This window comes from Sander lucioperca, chromosome 4, assembly GCF_008315115.2.
Source record: "Sander lucioperca isolate FBNREF2018 chromosome 4, SLUC_FBN_1.2, whole genome shotgun sequence".
NCBI classification, from domain to species: domain Eukaryota; kingdom Metazoa; phylum Chordata; class Actinopteri; order Perciformes; family Percidae; genus Sander; species Sander lucioperca.
In genome coordinates, this window is record NC_050176.1 from 35,896,358 (window position 1) to 35,914,364 (window position 18,007).

The 18,007-nt window shown below is 41.1% G+C and overlaps 2 protein-coding genes across 4 annotated transcripts in view; one reads left to right on the forward strand and one right to left on the reverse strand.

Moving 5' to 3' along the window:
* The window catches only part of LOC116036449 (E3 ubiquitin-protein ligase TRIM21-like), a 139,818-nt gene that overhangs the window by 78,110 nt on the left and 43,701 nt on the right, over nucleotides 1–18,007 (forward strand). The gene's annotated exons all lie outside the window — the stretch shown is intronic.
* zcchc7 (zinc finger, CCHC domain containing 7) overlaps nucleotides 1–18,007 on the reverse strand; it is a 67,339-nt gene that overhangs the window by 18,206 nt on the left and 31,126 nt on the right. For both annotated transcript variants that reach the window (XR_004102669.2, XM_031285805.2), the window contains exons 6-9: nucleotides 17,962–18,007; nucleotides 15,134–15,169; nucleotides 2,096–2,194; nucleotides 1,563–1,680 (exon numbers count right to left, since the gene is read on the reverse strand). The exon at nucleotides 17,962–18,007 is cut by the window's right edge and continues 125 nt beyond it. Coding sequence is in view for 1 of the 2 variants with exons in the window: in XM_031285805.2 (XP_031141665.1) it covers nucleotides 1,563–1,680; nucleotides 2,096–2,194; nucleotides 15,134–15,169; nucleotides 17,962–18,007 (299 nt within the window). In the remaining variant the exon portion in view is untranslated. The remainder of the gene's footprint in view (nucleotides 1–1,562; nucleotides 1,681–2,095; nucleotides 2,195–15,133; nucleotides 15,170–17,961) is intronic.

The following is an 18,007-nucleotide window of genomic DNA, read 5'->3' on the forward strand; positions in this document are numbered from 1 at the left end:
TGCTTTTGATTTTAGTTTGCATCGCCAGCTCTAAGTCATGACTGGTTTCCAAGACGGCGGCAGCATGTAAACATGAACGCGAGTGTCTTTATAATCTATCTTTTCAATAAACTGTCTGTACACTTACAAAGTTGTCAATGCTTCGGTTAACATTTAGGGACCCTCATTATGCTACCGTTGAAGTTTGGTGATATTTTGAGCCTTTTTAGTTGTATAAATAGCGATTTGTTTTTACGTTCCCTGTGCCCCGAATACTAGCGTAGTAAGCTAATCAGCTGTCCGCGCTAGCGTCTTTCAAGCTCCAAACTCATTCGATTAGCATGAAAACATGTCCCAGAGAACGACAGAGTGGGTACACATCTGTTAATAACCCCTAGGTTCGTTTTGCGCCGGAATTGTCCTTTAATGCAAACAAAAAGTGTAAGTGTGTCAGTCATGGAGAACACAGGGTTTAAGTTTTTCTGAAAGTGCTGGAGCTCTGCTATGTTGTAATTTAATTAGAGGATCACTACCATATGTTTTATTTTTTGTTTATCCATTACAATTACTTATTGACCATATACAATTGTTTGAGGGAATTCAACTGTAAGAATTGTGGCACACAAGGCAATGCTTAGTTAATTTTCAAAATAAAAGAAAGAAAATCTAATCTTTTGTTTTCCCACTTTACTGAAACCCTATCAAACCAAAGCCTATTCTGTATCAAAATATGACTTTTGTGTACTGTTAGACCCCTAAGGTGGAAAGTAACTAAATACACTAAATACATTCACTCAGTACTGTACTATGCTACTTTATACTTCTATTCCACTACATTTCAGTTGGAAACATGTACTTTTTACTGCACTACATGTATCTGATAGCTGTTACTTTTCAGATATAGATTTTACATAAAACATATGATCATTTTATAAAAATATAAAGCATTGTTAAAGATACAACCAGTAGTTTCAAACCTATCCGTCTTTGGACCTCTTAAAAAGAAGCAGTGTTTACTTGGGGCTCTTTGTCATGTTTCAGATGTCTTTGAGTTGTTAGCAGTTTCACCAAAGAGACACATCCCCTCTAAACTTCTCACATGGTTTCATTAAAATAACAGTTTGAGGCCCAAAGAGGTACACATAACTAATAGTTCACAAGAAAGCAAAGATTAGAGAAGAGTAAAAAAGAAATCAATACAATGCAATTTGTGCAGAAGAGCTTTGTTTTTTCTTCTTTTCTCTCCCATTAATCATCTAATGACTAGCCTAAAATACCAAACGGTATCCTCCTCCACCTCACCGCAGAATGCCAAATATGTCACTTACTGAAGTACAAGTACTTTTACTTTGTATACTTTAAGTTCATTGTGCTCACAAAATTTTAAATGCAGCGGTTGCAATGGAGTAGGTTTACATTAATGTATTGGTACTTTTACTTAAGTAAAGAATTTGAATACTTATTCCACAAGCATGTCAGCCCATTATAGTGCTTAAAGGCCACATATAAGAGAGAAGTGATAAGTGCAGTCATAACAAAGAAGAACGGATGTTTGTGTCTGCGTGTTTCTGTGAGTGACTTACCTTTAGCCTTCGACATTATCCAGTCTTGTCTGCATTTGATGTCCTTTGCAGTGTCATAGTGGTTAATGAATGGGGTGCTGGGATATGTCCCATTGAACATCCTCTGCAGTTTACATGCCTGAAGAAAACACACAAATGCATGACAGCATGTACACACACACACACACACACACACAAATAATCGGATAAAGCGGATGTGCTCGGTTGGCCAATATTTGCCTCTTTTTTTTTAAAAGTGTATGGTAGACAGAACAAGAGATTGGGGAAGAAAGAGAGGAGGGACGGCATGCAATAAAGGTAGCCTGCTAAACTCTAACAGGGGACTTTGCGATTTATTAGTCAGTGTTTCAAACCCTTAGGCCACCACAATGCTGATTTTGGAAACAGTTGGAAGACATGCATAGGAAAATGAAAACTTGAGAGGAAAAATTGATGCCTTTTGGCTTTGAGACCTGAATAAAAAAGCATGCTAAATACCTACACATGAAGTTAAAGGCAGTTAAATAAAAAACAAGACAGGGTAAGTTACTCACATGGCCATAGTGTCCTTTCCTGGAGCAGTTGTAGCAGGAGGGATGGTGTCGACTCCGGTGTTCTTTTCGTTGCTGCTTTCCAGGAGGACCTTCCTTAGTCTAAGTACAGACAGAGAAAATGAAATGAGTTTGTTACAAGAAAACTAAATATTTTTGTCTCTATAAAAAACTTGGTTGTTCAATCTTCCGTTTGTCTCCCATTCTCCCTTTTTTCATTCCCATGCTCTCTATTGATATGAGCTGCTGTGTATTGTACAGTGAATATTGGGTGCTGATATAAACCAGTGATTACTGAGGCTATAGTTAGAGGCCTGTAATGACCCTGTATGATAAGTAACCGTCACACAAACCGTGTGTGTGTGTGTGTGTGTGTGTGTGTGTGTGTGTGTGTGTGTGTGTGTGTGTGTGTGTGTGTTGGACACAGGATTCCCGTCCCCTATGGGCCAGTGTTCTGAAAGCCTTCCATGCTCCAGTGCTCACAGCAAATATACACTGATAAAGAGAGAGAGAGGAGACACAGGCACAGTGCATTTACTGCTAATGTTACACACACACACACTCCTACGCCATTCTCTAAAAAAAACACACACACACACACACACACACACACACACACACACACACACACACACACAGCTTCACACTCATCTAAGGTGCCCCCTCCTTCCTCTCTCAACCCTGATTCCGAGATTACAAATGATTTCTGCCCCATGTCATTTCTTAAACGTAGCTTGGCTAACCTCCCCTCCTTTTCTTCTCCTCTCTCTTCCTCCTGCGCCCCTCTCTCCTCCGTACACACCCCTCCATCCCCACATCTACCCCTCACACTTGTCCCCCCCCCCCCTTTCTCTCCCCCTCTCTCTTTTCCGCTTGAGTAGTTTTGCGGCAGAAAGGATGAATGTTATTAGAGCGTCGCGTCATTATCGGGTCAGGCCGGCCGGGCCCATCTCCATCACAAAGGCCAGGAGATCACAGACCTCTTGTGAACGAGCGCACACACATACACACAAGCACAAACAAACACACACATGTGCACCCTAAGGAGATCAGACCCCAACCTCCACCCTTCCTGTCCCTCTTCCCATTCATCTTTCATGTAAATTGGCTGCAGGTCTCCCTCCCTGACCTTGGGCTTGTGTTATCTCCACGTACTCTGATCCAGCACATATACAGAGTGAATGAAAGCATGAGAGAGGGGAAAAAAAAAAGAAGAAATGAAATCCCCTCCTTTTCTCCCATCAACCTGTGATAGTTGTCTGAAAAACTGGCGTGAATGTGCGTCTATGCGTGTGAGGAGTTGTCTGCCTCATACAATATTAATTAACTGGATAAACCCTCATCCCTCTCTTATTCCTGCTCTCTGTTTTCATCTGGCGCGTCCTATCGGGGCATCTAAATTGCTAACAGGGCGAGGGCCCGTGGGATCATATCAGTTTGGTGTCTTTCTCTTTCTTTGTGAGGGGTTTGGAGAGGAGTCCTAGAGAGTCTGGCTGTGCAGTAAAAGTCAATATGACACAGGCATATTTCTAGATGGTTCTTAAAATACGCTTAATCTTTGAGGTTTAGCTTCGACTCTCTTGGCACTAACCTAATATTAGTTGTGTGTTGTTATTTGTAAAAGCCAGAGGTGACATTTCAGGATCACAATGAAAAGCAGACTAGGCTGACAAATCTAATCACTAATTGTAGTTGAGTCAGAACTATGATGGTAGTGCTGTTCAACAAGCATTTGTTTGGGTCATACATCCATATGAACTGTTCCTGTTGATACAGATTTTCAAAATGGAAAAACAAGGCAGTTGTTTCTCCTTAAATATCCACCAAAATCTGTTTCTAATTAAAGCCGAGAAGAGAAACCGGCTCTGCTGTTGCAAAGCCATGCATTACTTTACTGCATATTTACAGCAGTTGGTTTTAACAGTTGTTGACTCCATAAAGGAGCTTTGAAATGTAATACGTCATCATCTAAATGAGCTGCTGATTCTGATATAGGATGCCACTTCGGACAGTCTTTCCTGGAAGGAATTCATAGTGTTGCACTTGTTTGTACACACAAAAAGTGACAGAAGTAACAATAAAAAAAAAAAGGAAAAACAAATACTCTGTGATTATGTAAGTGAAAGTAATATTACTTACATATGCAAATACATAATACACGCACTTACTTAAAAAGCAAATTTGTTACCATTAGGACTTTTGGAAAGTAATTACAGTTTTCATTTTTGTCCCTTTGTAAACCGCTGCATATGGGGCAAGCAGGAACTACTGGGGAAATTATTGTTATATTAACTTTTAGGGTTATTATCCTGTGTCATGCTTTAATTTCTACATAGCACCTTCTCTTTGTTACATGCTTTACAATTATTTTTTTTAATTTTAATTTATTTCTTTATATATTTTTGTGGATTGTTTTTCTTTTTTGTGTATGTTTTTCAATTATGTGTATGCTGTTTATGAAACCATATCCAAATCATATCACTTACATCTACACATTTCCTGCTTTCCAAAAAGAAGCTAACCTCACTATTCATAAACTTGCTTGACAGACAATTCCCAGCATGGGAGGCTGCATTAAAAACGTCTTTTTAACCAACGGCCCCCTGAGTGCAGAGACAGCAGGAGAGATCTGAGTCTGATCCACTTTCAGCTGATATGACATGAAGAGCTTCTGGAGCTGTTCAGAGACACTTTGCCAGTCAGACAGAAAGGAGACTGAAGCTGGAAGAGGACTGACTGATGTGTGTGAGTGTGTATAGGAGGGTGTTTGAGAAGGTCCTAAGGGCTTCGCTGGGTGGACACAGACAACCAGCCATCCGTAGCCTCTCATGCATGCCCACGGACACATGAGCGAGCGAGCGCGCGCGCGCACACACACACACACACACACACTTTCCCACAGTTGTCCTGACACATACACTGTGTCTCTCTAAGCCCAGCTCTCCTCTGCTCCTTGCCTTAGCTGCTGGTGGCAAAGCTGTGATAATCCTTTGGCCAACACAAAGCTTCGACTGTTACAGACTACAATCTGAAGGAACACACACACAGTTATCAAACACAATCCGAGAAGCAAACAGGCTTTTGTGTGTGTGTGTGTGTGTGTGTGTGTGTGTGTGTGTGTAAAAGAAGGGGTGGGATCTGAAGAGAAATGGGTGGTGGGAGTGTGGGGGCCTGGGCCAGTGGCGCTGTTTTGCATATGTTATTGCAGCAATGGGGAGAGGTTTGCATATGTTACTGGACCCACAGGGGACCGACTCTGCATGCTTTATCATAGAAAACAGCCTCACAATTCAACACAAGACTACTGGGCTCATACCAAAACAAACAGACCCTTGTGGTGTGTGCAACATGCCAGTATGTACATATTAGGTTAACAGGTAGGGTTAATTAGACAGTTGTGAAATGGCTATAAGGTGAACATCTTTTCAAGGAGAACACAACAAATTAACTACAGAACCATCAATCCATGTATACTTAATTTGGGAATTGTAACATGCAACGTGCAATGTCCAAACTTGTAAAGAATTTGATTATAGTGTTTGCTCTTACTCATGAAACGGAACGAGAAAAATAAATCGTTCTTAGGAGACTGTTCAAGGTGGAGGTGTGCATGTGCGCCGTTAGGGAGTCTATGGAGGAGGGAGAGGAGGGGGGTCCTCCAAATAACCAGATGTGATTCCTGGCCCCTTTGTGTCTGCCAGTTCACAAAGACTCAGACCGAAGCCCTAACCCCGCGCCCTGTGAGGACTCACACTCACAGTGTAATTCCCAGAGGCTCTTCCTATCTCCTCCCGTCAGTCAGTCAATCAGTCTGAAGACAATCAGTAGGAGTCCTGATTTTCTCTTCAGAGAAAAAATGCTCCTGGAATGTAATGATAATGTGATGCAGGGATGAATGGCAGTGGGTTGCCACCTATGGAGGAAAACACCCCTTTTGGGGAAGCGACTGGAGGTAATCTGGTCACACTGTGGAAGGCGGAACAGAGGATACAAGCTAAGCAATTGTGTATTGGTTCAATTCTTAGCACCACTGCTGAGTTCAGAGGCTTCTTTTTTTGTTGCCAGTGTGATAAGTGGGAATATGGTATTCACTTTATCCCTAACAATTAGACAGAGACACATATGTACATGAGAGACATGATTTAGACATACTATATACAGATGGACTCTTATGCCCTGGTCAGGATGTTAAACCCTGATTTTATATCTGAGCCAACAAAACACACACACACACACACACACACACACACACACACACACACACACACACAATCCAGTTAAGCGGAGAGGCACAAAGACCTGCAAAGCCTGCAAGACCTCTGATAACACTGCACCTGTGTGTGTGTGTGTGTGTGTGTGTGTGTGTGTGTGTGTGTGTGTGTGTGTCTGTGTCAGAGAGTGAGTGTGTGTGCATGTGTGTATACATTCCTATGGTTTTGCATGTACATTCTGTAGTATGTGTGAAGACACCTGTCCCAAAACTCCCCAATGAAGCATATAAAGGAAGACAGACTGTATGTGAGGTTTGATCTGTGGATTTTATGTTTCTATTTATTTATTTTTTACCTCTTTTTTTCCTTTAATACTCTTGTTTTTATCATTGCTGCAGTTTGTTACATTTTTACTAAACAATGATTTATTATAATGATTACTTTCATCATTGATTAATTAATCAGTCAAGGAAATAATCTGCAGACTAATCGTTTGGTCAATTAAATGTCAGAAAAACACATTTAAGAAGCTGATGCCAGCAAATATTTGCCATTTATGCATGATTTCTTTTTTTTATTGAGCATTAAAATTGTTGCTGATTGTTAAAAGTAATTGTTCATCTCTAGTTTATTCGCTTTCATTTAGTTCTCCGTTCTGAGTACCAATTAACTGTCATTAAGTGCCATGCTCTGCACTACACTTCTCCTTCATGAACTGTACCACCCAAATGACTCAAAACCTGCAGGACTTTTTTTGCCCTGATGGCTGCTCGTTGTTAATGGAACTAGATTGAATACAAAAACCATTTCCTTTTACAAATGTACCCTCCCCTGCCTCCTGTGCTGTCAGTGTCTCAGTCTGAGGGAGAATAAAGAGTCGAGAGCCTTTTGACATGGCGGAGGTGAGAAGACTGGAGGGGCTGTACTGTACAATGATGAGACAGCAAAAACAGCTCACTGAATAGATGTGGATTTAAAGGATTTTTACAGAGCACTGTTTGAATTGAGCCCATTCTTGTAAGAGGAATGGAAAAAAGAGGTCAGCCAGACAGAGGGAATGATAGAACGAGAAGTGAAATAAAGGTAGAAAATTAAACCTGCCATTTCAAGTTCAGCAGAAAGAACAGAAGGGTTATGAGTGGTATTGCTCATTACTCTTTGAATTATAGGTCATCTGTGAGGTTCAACTATTATGTGAGGTTTTGTCAGAAAAAATGGGTGGAGTGGGTGTGGGTCTCAACACAGAGTTATCAGTCACCACAGACTGCCTTCATGACAAACACTGATATGGGAGTTTTATAAAAATGTTGCTGATTTTTGTATTTCTCTCTCCAACAATGTGTCTATCATATTGTGACTACAAAGTCACATGTTTACTTCACATTCCCTGTCCCTGCTACATGCATTGTGTAATTTTGTCAATTCACTTATTTCTGTCGATATAGCATGTGGCGTTTGTTGTCTATTTCGTTCTTTTATTGAAATAATAATGCCACTTTTATTTTGTTCTACATGGACTGAAGATCATTTGTGGTTGAAACGTCATGTCCATGTAGAAGGAAAAACAATATATTGGGAATAAAAACAGCAGTGTGAGGTATTTTTGTGCAAATAATCGTTTCCCAGCACATGGAAAGAATTTATGTGTGTATGTGCCTCATAATGATTGATTTATATAAGTAGCACATCACTTTAAATCCACTATAGTCTGTCACTTTCTAAATTTACACCACTGTGGTTATTCTGAGGAAGGACAGAGGGATGAAACTTCTTTAAATCAACAAAAAAAACAAACAAGAACTTCAGTGTGAAACTGGAGCAGCTAACAAACCATACACGCTTCCTGCAACTGTACAGTTACCATGTATGTTCATAACAAACTGCACAACAAATAAACTCCACAAGGGAGTAAATCTGATCCAGAACTTCCTCTCTTCACCAGTGCAGTTCTCTGTTTGACCACTAAAGGGCGCTCTAACACTGCATGCTGAGAAGGTCCTACAACAACCTCACCTGTGGCCAATTTCAACTGCTGAAGTGAGACTGGTGGAAAAGATGCACTCTGTCATATTTGTTAACTTGTATTTAACAAAATAAAACAGTCTAAACAAACACTTTAATTCTTTATAATATATATATATAATATGTCTGTAGAGAGAAAACTGTTTTGAAATGTATCCGGAGAAGGTCTAGGCTTTGACCTGACTAGGTCACTGGGGAGGATGAACACTTTCAGCTTCAGCTTGAACATTTAACTACATTTAATGACTAACATCATATCTGTGACTACACTGTTTGTTTCTAGTTCCTTATATGTAACATAATCCCATAATAAAATAAATATTTGTCTCAGACCAAAAATTAATCCAATTGCTCTATATTCTCACATCATTGAAGCAATAGAACCACCAATTTCTAACCCTAATAAGTACACAATATGATTGAAGTACATCATTTTAACATATAAAACAACTTCAATATTTTCAAAGAATGAAGTAAAATGAAATGGGGTTTGAACAAATGTGTCTTTTTAAATCTTTTAAACCTATTTTCAAGTTTCATTATCTGAGGATTGTACATTTTAAACCATAGGATGAGTATGCTAAGGTTGCTGCACACACAATTGACAAGGCAAAGGATTTTGAACTAACCTAATGTTGTATCTATGAACAATTATCTAGTTCAACCAACAAAATGCAAGAAAAAGAAATGAGCTTTTTGAATTACAACAAATATTAGAACAAATATTTTGAAGCCCAGTATGAGCTTTAATTTGACATGGACAAACTTAAGAGGCCGACTTTGTTAAAAAGTCATTTTAATTCTCTGCCCCCCTGCCCCCTTATAGAAATGTAAATGTATTTTCTTTTCCACAAAGAGGTGGATTTTAAGGGGCAAACGTCCTAACCTTGGGCTAACAAAGGCATGTGTGAATCAAGCATACAGCAGAGAACCTTCTGGAGAAAGACGGTGAGACAAAAAGGTATAAAACATGAAACATACTAATGAAAAAGGGGAAAAAAGGGCAGTGAGGTGAGGAAGGGGGATACCAAAGGGAGAGGAGTTAAAACGGCTTAATTTCTGTGGTGAACAAAAAGGTCACAGACTGTTTTTCACCGGCTCCCCGAGAGTCACTGACACACACACACACACCTGTCCCTGAGGAAAAGATCCACCCACCCACCCACCCACCCACCCAAACACACACACACACACACACACACACACACACACACACACACACACACACACACACACACACAACCTTGAGGAGAGAATCCGCTCGATGCACACACACCACCGTAGGCAGAGGTACCGATCAATAAACACACACACACACACAGGTGTCACCACTAGTATCTAGAGAGGCCAATCAATGCTCACACACTGATATACCTGTACCAATCAGCTGCTGTGTGTCAGATTCACTCTCCTGTCTCTTTCACCCATTTTAATACACTCCCCCCCTGGTCGTTTCTCTCCCTCTCTCTCCTCCCCACCTTGTGAATATCTTACAACACACCTCTCTCCCCCTCTCCAGCTGTCTTTCCCTCTCTGTCTCTGGTCCATACAGAGTACAATTTTCCCATGTAGGTGAATCATGTTGAATCTAATGTCACATTGACCCCTTTCCCACTCTGATACACCACATTCAGCTGGCAGAAATATAGCAAAAAGGCACAGTTGATTATTGATTAGGATATGACTTTTGAGTTTTAAAAATGAAAAGGAGGTCAATTCTAACTTCAAATATCCTTGCTGATTACAGAGAGAGCCTACACATCCTGCAGCAGCCATAAGGTGGTGCTCTGGTCTTAACCCAGCACAGCAAGGTCCTGACAACACTAACAGGAGGAACAAGTCACTGTGACTTGTGTGTGTTGTATGATTAAATGCACACATCTATAAATTATCTTGACATGCATTAATGCAGCCTGTGTATGGACAACAGGCCGCTCAACTTGCACTGCCTTTACTGACGGTTCTCCATCCATCTATTACCACTTCACTGTACTCCTCTATTCTTGTCTTCCCATTTCTGTTTCTCTCTCTCTCTGTCCTCGTCTTCTTTCTCTTTACTGTGTTGTTGCCTGCTGGTAATGATAAAAGTGGTTCTCTTTGCTTTTACATCCTTCGTCAAAAATATCTCCCCAAAACACCACCACTTGTTCAAATACACTGTGTGGCATACTGAAAATGAATAAAAAACTATTTTTTGATAATCTATTAATTGTTTAAAGCATTTTGTCAAGCAGAAATGACAATCGTGGTTTCAGCCTCAGAATTTGCTGATTTTCTCAGTTTTATTTAATTGTTAATTGAATACCTTTGGACTAAGGACTGATTGTTGGACAACAAAACCAATTTGAACCTTGGACATTGGGAACTTGAGGTGGGCATTTTTCACAAAGTTCTGACATGTTATAGGCAAAACGATTTATTGAGAATTTCCATTATTGACAGATTCATCAATAATGAAAATAATTGTTGGATGCAGCACTAAGCTACATTTCTGAGTATTTTTGTATATTCGTTATTGATTAGTTTAATGTAGTCAACATGATATCACTCTCACATTTTCAATGCCGTTTCAATAGTGTTTAGGAAGAAAAAAAACATTTTGAGCTAAACACCAACAATTAATATAGTATTCTGGCATGACCCATGACTTCTCTCTGCAGTCTCCATTTTGCACTAATATGATGCAATGCACACACCCACGTTAGACTTAAAGTCGCAAGTTCACACCTGTTCTTTTGGGCTTGTTGAAAGGCGTTCTTGGAAATGATGAAAACGCTAACAACATAAGCCGATGAGGTTAGCTGGTAAAAATATGTACATCAAAACATAAATTACACATTTCCACCCCAAAAAAAAAACAGCTATAGTGCATTAAACATCATACCAATGGCAGGGTATTTTGAGGTAAATTATAGTTTGCATGTACAGTACTTATAGAGAAAGATAAGAAAACCAAGATGTAAGGAGGTAGGCAGATGAGGTCTGCAGGAAAAGGACCCCACGCTGTAAAGCTGTATGCAAAAGCAAGTAAGACCAGGGTGTAGGCGTTTGAGTGGGTGAGTGAAAGAGAGACTGAGAAAGAGTTGTTGAAGTAAACCTGTTCTTCCAAGCAAATCTTTTTGTGGTATTACTGCTAAAAATGTGTCAAAACCATATGACACAGACCAGATGAAAATGTTGTGTGGATAGCTTTTTACCCCATTTACTACTCTATATATATTTGTAGAAGTGTGTGTGTGTGTGTGTGTGTGTGTGTGTGTGTGTGTGTGTGTGGGGGGGGGGGGGTATTTGTGTGCCCATGTGTGTCAGTATCTTACTTTCTCAGTAAATACCCTGGGGCTTTGTGGTCTATACTGTGTGGTTTGGAGGAGTTTGTTAGTTGAGGGCCAGGTGCAGGCAGACAACACATAGACTCACAGAAGATAAACGGACCCAGCACACACACACGAAGGATAAATGGACCCAGTAGCAGGGAGGTCTGACAGAATGCCTTTTCACACCTGGCTGAGCCCAGCGGAAGGTGACAGAGTCACATCTCCCATAGCAAAAAACACACACACACACACACACACACACACACACACACACACACACACACACACACACACACGGGAGTTCAGGGTCATAAGCAGCATCATGAATAAAATGAGGCTGTCTTAAACAGAAGGAGCCCTGTGTATGTGTGTTAGGGTGTGTTTGTGTCTGTGCGAGCCCCTAACCCCCATGCCAGTTTGGATCTGTAACGACCTTCTGTTCCCAGTGCTTAAATGGTTTAAATACTTCAATTAGACCTGGGTCACAATCCTCCACCCGTTAAAGCACACCGTCACACGCAAACACACGCAGAAACACACAGAAAAAGGTGGTTTCGTCATCTTGCTAGGCGACCCAAGAATGTTTCTGGTGCCCTTTCATCAGCATATTTCCTCTCTTCTGTGGATCAAAGTAAAACTCTACAATAAAACATATAGCTTTCCACGCCAACACATGAGCAAGTATTTAACTTAACTCCCATCCTGTCTGCCAGCGTCTCCCCTGGAACTTCTCTGTTCCCTGTCCCCCCTCCTTCCTCCGTCTCTCCCGCCGTGCTACACTAGCGCTAACGATGCTGCCTTTTCATTAGACAGCCCATGCTAATTAATCTCCATAGAGGAGAGTGACAGACCTCCCCCAACACATACACACACACATGAAGTGCACGCCAAGATATATGCAAACACACACTCTTCTTCCCTCTCTCTCTCACTCCCTCGTCCCGAGTGGCGTTGGCAGCCCATTTCATGCTTTATCACGTCTTTTAATTGACAAACAAGCTGCTCTTTTCTCTTAGGCTGAGGTCTATATCACCCCCTCGCTCAGATAGATACACACACACACACGTTATCTTTTCAGATTTGGGATAAACACACGCACTCACAAATAAGCAAATGCATCCCCACTGACATGGCCCATGTGACTGTCACACAGTTTTCTACTCTTTGACACATTGTTTATGCACACACTCACGCACGCGCACACACACGTCACATGTGCACTTAGGTTGAAAATAAAGCCAAAAAAGTCAAGGTTCCCATCACTCAGGGCACTTCCTTAATCTTTTCAGATGCTATTTTTCCTCCATGGTTCACTCATCTGCTACAGGGCAAGGTCAATACCAGTCACAACTGACTTATTGATTCTGAGTGATCGTGTGACACCTTAGCCTTTGCAATGCTCATGGAAAATACTTTCTTTCTGGTGTTTTTTTGGAACATTCACATGCTAAAGTACAAATTATCAAGTTCCTATCACATTGCTCAAATTTGTTTGGTTGATTTTGATAGACATTGAAAGATACTGCCGAAAGCATAAGGAGAAAGTGATGTGAGGGTCATCACCCAAGACCCTGGTGTTATCAGTTTGGTTTGATAAATGCAGCATATACCCACTAATGCACAATCTCCAGTTTTTTTTGTGTTTTTTTTGTGTAAGTAGACCATATTCTGTATATTTAAACACTGAGTGAATAATTAAAAAGTCTCCCTTGCAGAGTTCATAAATTAATATTGTTGGATATACTATTGGTTAAGGCATATTCTGTACAGTATGATTTAAAATATTTCTATTCTGATGAGGCAGGTTCTGCATGAAAAAGATTTAAGAACTGTCCCCGGCTGTAAGTGGGGCAGGGTGAGTGTGCTGCTGGCTTAGTCATCCACTCAACCACCCCCTCCTCCACCACCTTGTTCTTTTACATTTCTCTGCTTTTAATTGGGACTCTGAACAGAACTCCTACGTCCACTGGGATTTTGCTAGATTTGACACAGGTTGGGTACAAACTGTTAGTACACTGTATACACTTAAAACAAATACACTTTAACATAGTATTATTATTATAAACCTTATGGTATATATAAAGGAGCTTTCACATAAAAGCTGAGGTGACCCTGCATGCTAAATACATACTTTATCAGGGAGATATACTTTAGTGTAATGACCTATAAAGTGTTCTGTGTACCTGGCATTGTTCTCTCCGTTTCAGGAAGCTCCCAATTAACTCCGCTACAGCGTGCAGAACGGCCGGAGAAATGTGCGCAACCCCCGGCAACAAAACAACGTGCTGGAGAGCGTTCATCTAACATGTGTTTGTGTACCAGTCGTCAAATACTGACGCTTGGTCAGTGGCTCTCAGTGTCAGATACTGACGCAAAAGGCACTCCTTAGCGTCCGTATGGGACCTAATACATCCACGTATAGGACGGGCCGAGCATAGCAGCAGCTCAACCACGGCGCTATAAGATTACTTAGTATGAAAAGCGACAACAGTAAAGGAGTAGTATTAAAGACAGAAAATCCACGTGTAAGGAGGCAGGTTGGGGTGGCGGATGGGTCAAACAACACAGGACTTTCACCCAGGAGGCCGGGGTTCCTAGCAGAGCCTGTGAATCGCAATCAACGAGCCTTCTAGGTACAGTATGTAGCAACTCTCCACCCCACTGCTGTACTGAGCATGCAGGACACACACACGCGCACAGAGATTCCTCGATTTATAGTTATATATACGGTTAGACCTAAATTTGTATCCTCCTTTATGTTGCGTCCCTCCCCAGCCAGGTTGTAACATTAGACTTTGCCAGTGTCTCCACCACATTGTATAGAAAAAGACCCTTGACCTGTTTCTTTCTTTGGACATAATAATTAGGAAATACTAATGGGGTAATTTAATAGTGTAGGGATTGGCTCTGTATTATATCTAACCACGTTAGTAAATCCTCAAACCTTTCACATACTAAAGTTACCATACTATCAGTACGTAGTATAAAGAAAAGGGCATTTGCTCCTCCACTAAGACAAAGAAAAACAACATTTACTGCATGTTGATTTAATAATTTCAGTTTTCTCTGCCACCTATTAAATATCTGTCATAACTGAGAAGTTACAGTATTCACAGTCCTGATCAATAATGTCCAAATGCTAATATACAAGGCTCAAAATGACTTTAATTTCTTTAGGTTTGAGAGTGAACAGAGCATGTGGAAGAAACTTTTAGACACCCTATGCACCCTTGTATACTTAAAGTCAACGCTTCATCCACCAGTTATAAACTGCACCTTTCTACTTGGCAAATGTATACCAATTTATATGTTCAACCAAAATACAAGGATCTTTTATTGACCTCTTAATTTTGCAGGCACAGTATTCATATACGACAGCGCCATCTAGCATTCATCTGTGTCTACAGACTGATCATTCCCTGCTCAAGCTCACCAACAAAAACATAGACGTGTGAAGTTTGCTGCCAGTGTTGGTTTTGTGGTAAGATACTCACTGTGTTGTGATACTGTCTCCAGATCTCTGGACAAGCCTGAGGAGAGAGAAAAAAACACTTAATATGGTCATCAAATATACAGACAAATATACACACTTTTATGGTGCACATAAAAGCAATAAAGCAGATTAAAAAGAGGGAAATTAAAAAATGCCTAAAAACAACCTGCAGAATGTATGTGTATTTTTTTTTTGAGAGATACACATATATACATAGAGGATATTAATGGGATTTAGGCAGATTCTGACTAACAAAGAGAGGACATAGAGAAAGCCAAAAGGAAACTGGAAAAACAAGGCCATGGTGTCATTTGTTTGCCTGTCTGACTCTTTAAGTCTATTCCTCTATCTCTCACTAAACCCTGATTTCCTTCCATGTGTCTCTCTGCAGTCAGTCACTCAAACAGTCAGTAAGTAAGGCAGTCAGTTGTTTTGTCCCACTGTGGCTAAAGCATTATCTCCGGGGCTTCGCCACGCTGTTCCTTAAGCGTTCCGACATCCTTCCCCAACCGCCGCCACTTCCCACTGGGAAATTGAAAATGCCGCAGTCGCCGCAGGCAACAAGATTTATCTACTTACACACCTACTGAGTGAGAGAGACAGAGAGAGAATGAGAGCAAGATTTAAGCCTGTCCTGTGAGAAAGGCTACATTTAGTTTTCTCTTGCATACACTAAACAAGTTCCTATACAAATGTGCATAATATGCAAAATCTTGTCACATTAAAAAGTGAGTATGTACAAGTGCTTGTTCAAATCCGGATTTTTAAGCCTGTAAAGAATGCTGGGCATTTCTGGCTTAATCTGAGCTGTTTAGATTTGAATACCGAGATGGGCAAAAATGAATTTCGGTAGCTGTATTCTCCTCCACCTCTCATCTAGCTTTCTTTTCTTCAACAACCCCCCACCATACCCACACCAGCTCCCCCCCGTTTGCTCTCTCCCTCCAGACCGCCGGGGTAGTGTGTTGTTGTCGAGGGCGACAGGCGAGGCGAGCGACACACTCGCGCTCCGTCAACCGTCTGTCTTTAATGAGAGACACAGAAAGGCCCAGGGGACAGAGACCTGACTCTCTTTCTCTCTCAAACACACACACTAACACATACAGTATAATTTGTGGGTGTAAGAAAAAAAAGTTATGCGTTTCAAGAAAAGGGTAATTACAATACCACAACTTTGCAATTCTGTTTGCTGTTGAAAACAATATGCAGAAGAGAGAGGAAGAACAAGATGAACATGAGGATCAGGGGAAGAGCAGAGAAAGAATGGACGAGAGAGAGGACGAGAAAGAGAGAAAGACGGTGTGTGTCCTGGTCTCCCCTCTCCCTCTGGTGTTCACCTGGTTACTCATCCATTACACAGAGCACAGTACATGACTGACTGGCAAAGAGCGAGAGAGTGAGGTGGGGGAGACACAGGCAATCTCTTACATGCCATTCTATGGCATTAGCGTAAATGGGCAAGGTAATGAACGTTGCGGTGAGATAATTGTCATTGATGGTCATTAGATTCACCCTTCAGTGCTAGCACACACACACACACAGCTGGAATATGCGGCATAGTAGAGACATAACTAAGCTGTAATTGCTGAAGTGTATCAATTAATGTGAACACCAGCGTGCGCTGACCCCTGGTCACTCATTATTTCTGAGAGAAAAAGTGGGGGAGAGAGGTAAGAAAAAGTAGGAAAGAGAAGGAAAGGGGGGAGAAAAGAGGGGGCAATGGAGAGGAAATAAAAGTACATACAGCATACAGTATTTCTGTTATAAAGGTGGTTGGTGCTTCATCATGTTTACATTCAGCACTAATTGTTCTTTATTCTTACTAAAAGCCGAAGCCCCCTGCACACACTGGCTGTGCTCGCTCAAACAGTAGCATGAAGTTGATTGAATTCAAAACTTACTTACTCCTGAAATACTTCATTCCCTTCTTTTTACTACTAGTACAGTGCCCGGGACGATTGTTTGGCCTGTGGTATTGCTGCTTGTAGCTTTCACCAGAACCATTATCCCCCAAAATGACTCACAGAAGGACCCCAAAGCACTTAATGTGCAACCACACTGTATACCACTGACTTACTGTGTACTTCTACTTCAGAGGAAAACATTGTACTACTATTTACCTGACAAGAAATTTTACTGGTTACGTTGCAGACACAATTAAAATATGAAGTAATCACAGACATTTGCCTCATGGACTCATGGCGGTGCAACATGCGCCACCCATCAGGCCCGTTATGAGAGAGTGTCAAAACTGCACCAAAACTGAGATACTGCGTCATTAGGTAACCAGAAATACACCCGCCAAGTGTAAAGTAGATCGGATGAACGGTTCTCGAGATATTTGAAAGACGCGCGCAAGGATTTCTTTGTGTCAAATAGACCATATGGCCAACTTTGTGGGAACATTTTCGGAAGTCCCTTTCCTATCTAAACATGACAATGCTTCTGTGCACCAACTGAGGTCCATAAAAACGTTTTTCTTGGTGTTGAGGAACTTGACTGATCTGCACAGAGCACTGACTACAACCCCATCCAACACCTTTGGGATGAACTGGCCATATCACCCAACACCATAGCCTGGCCCCACTGTTGTTCTTGTGGCTGAAGGGAGCAAATCCCTCTCTTCGCAAAAGAGTTCAGGCTGTTGCAGCAGCAGATTAATGCCCATGGGTTATGAAATGAGATGTTCAACAATCACATATAGGTAGGTGTCAATATATATTTGGCCATGTGGTGAAGGTAAGTTTGGCTTTATTCCTAAATGCCTGCATTAGACTCAAATGTGCTCTTATTACATTCCAAACTAATAAAACAGGATGCTATACTCACTTCAGAGAAGTGCCCCGTCATGCTGCAGCGTTCACACTGTTTGCGC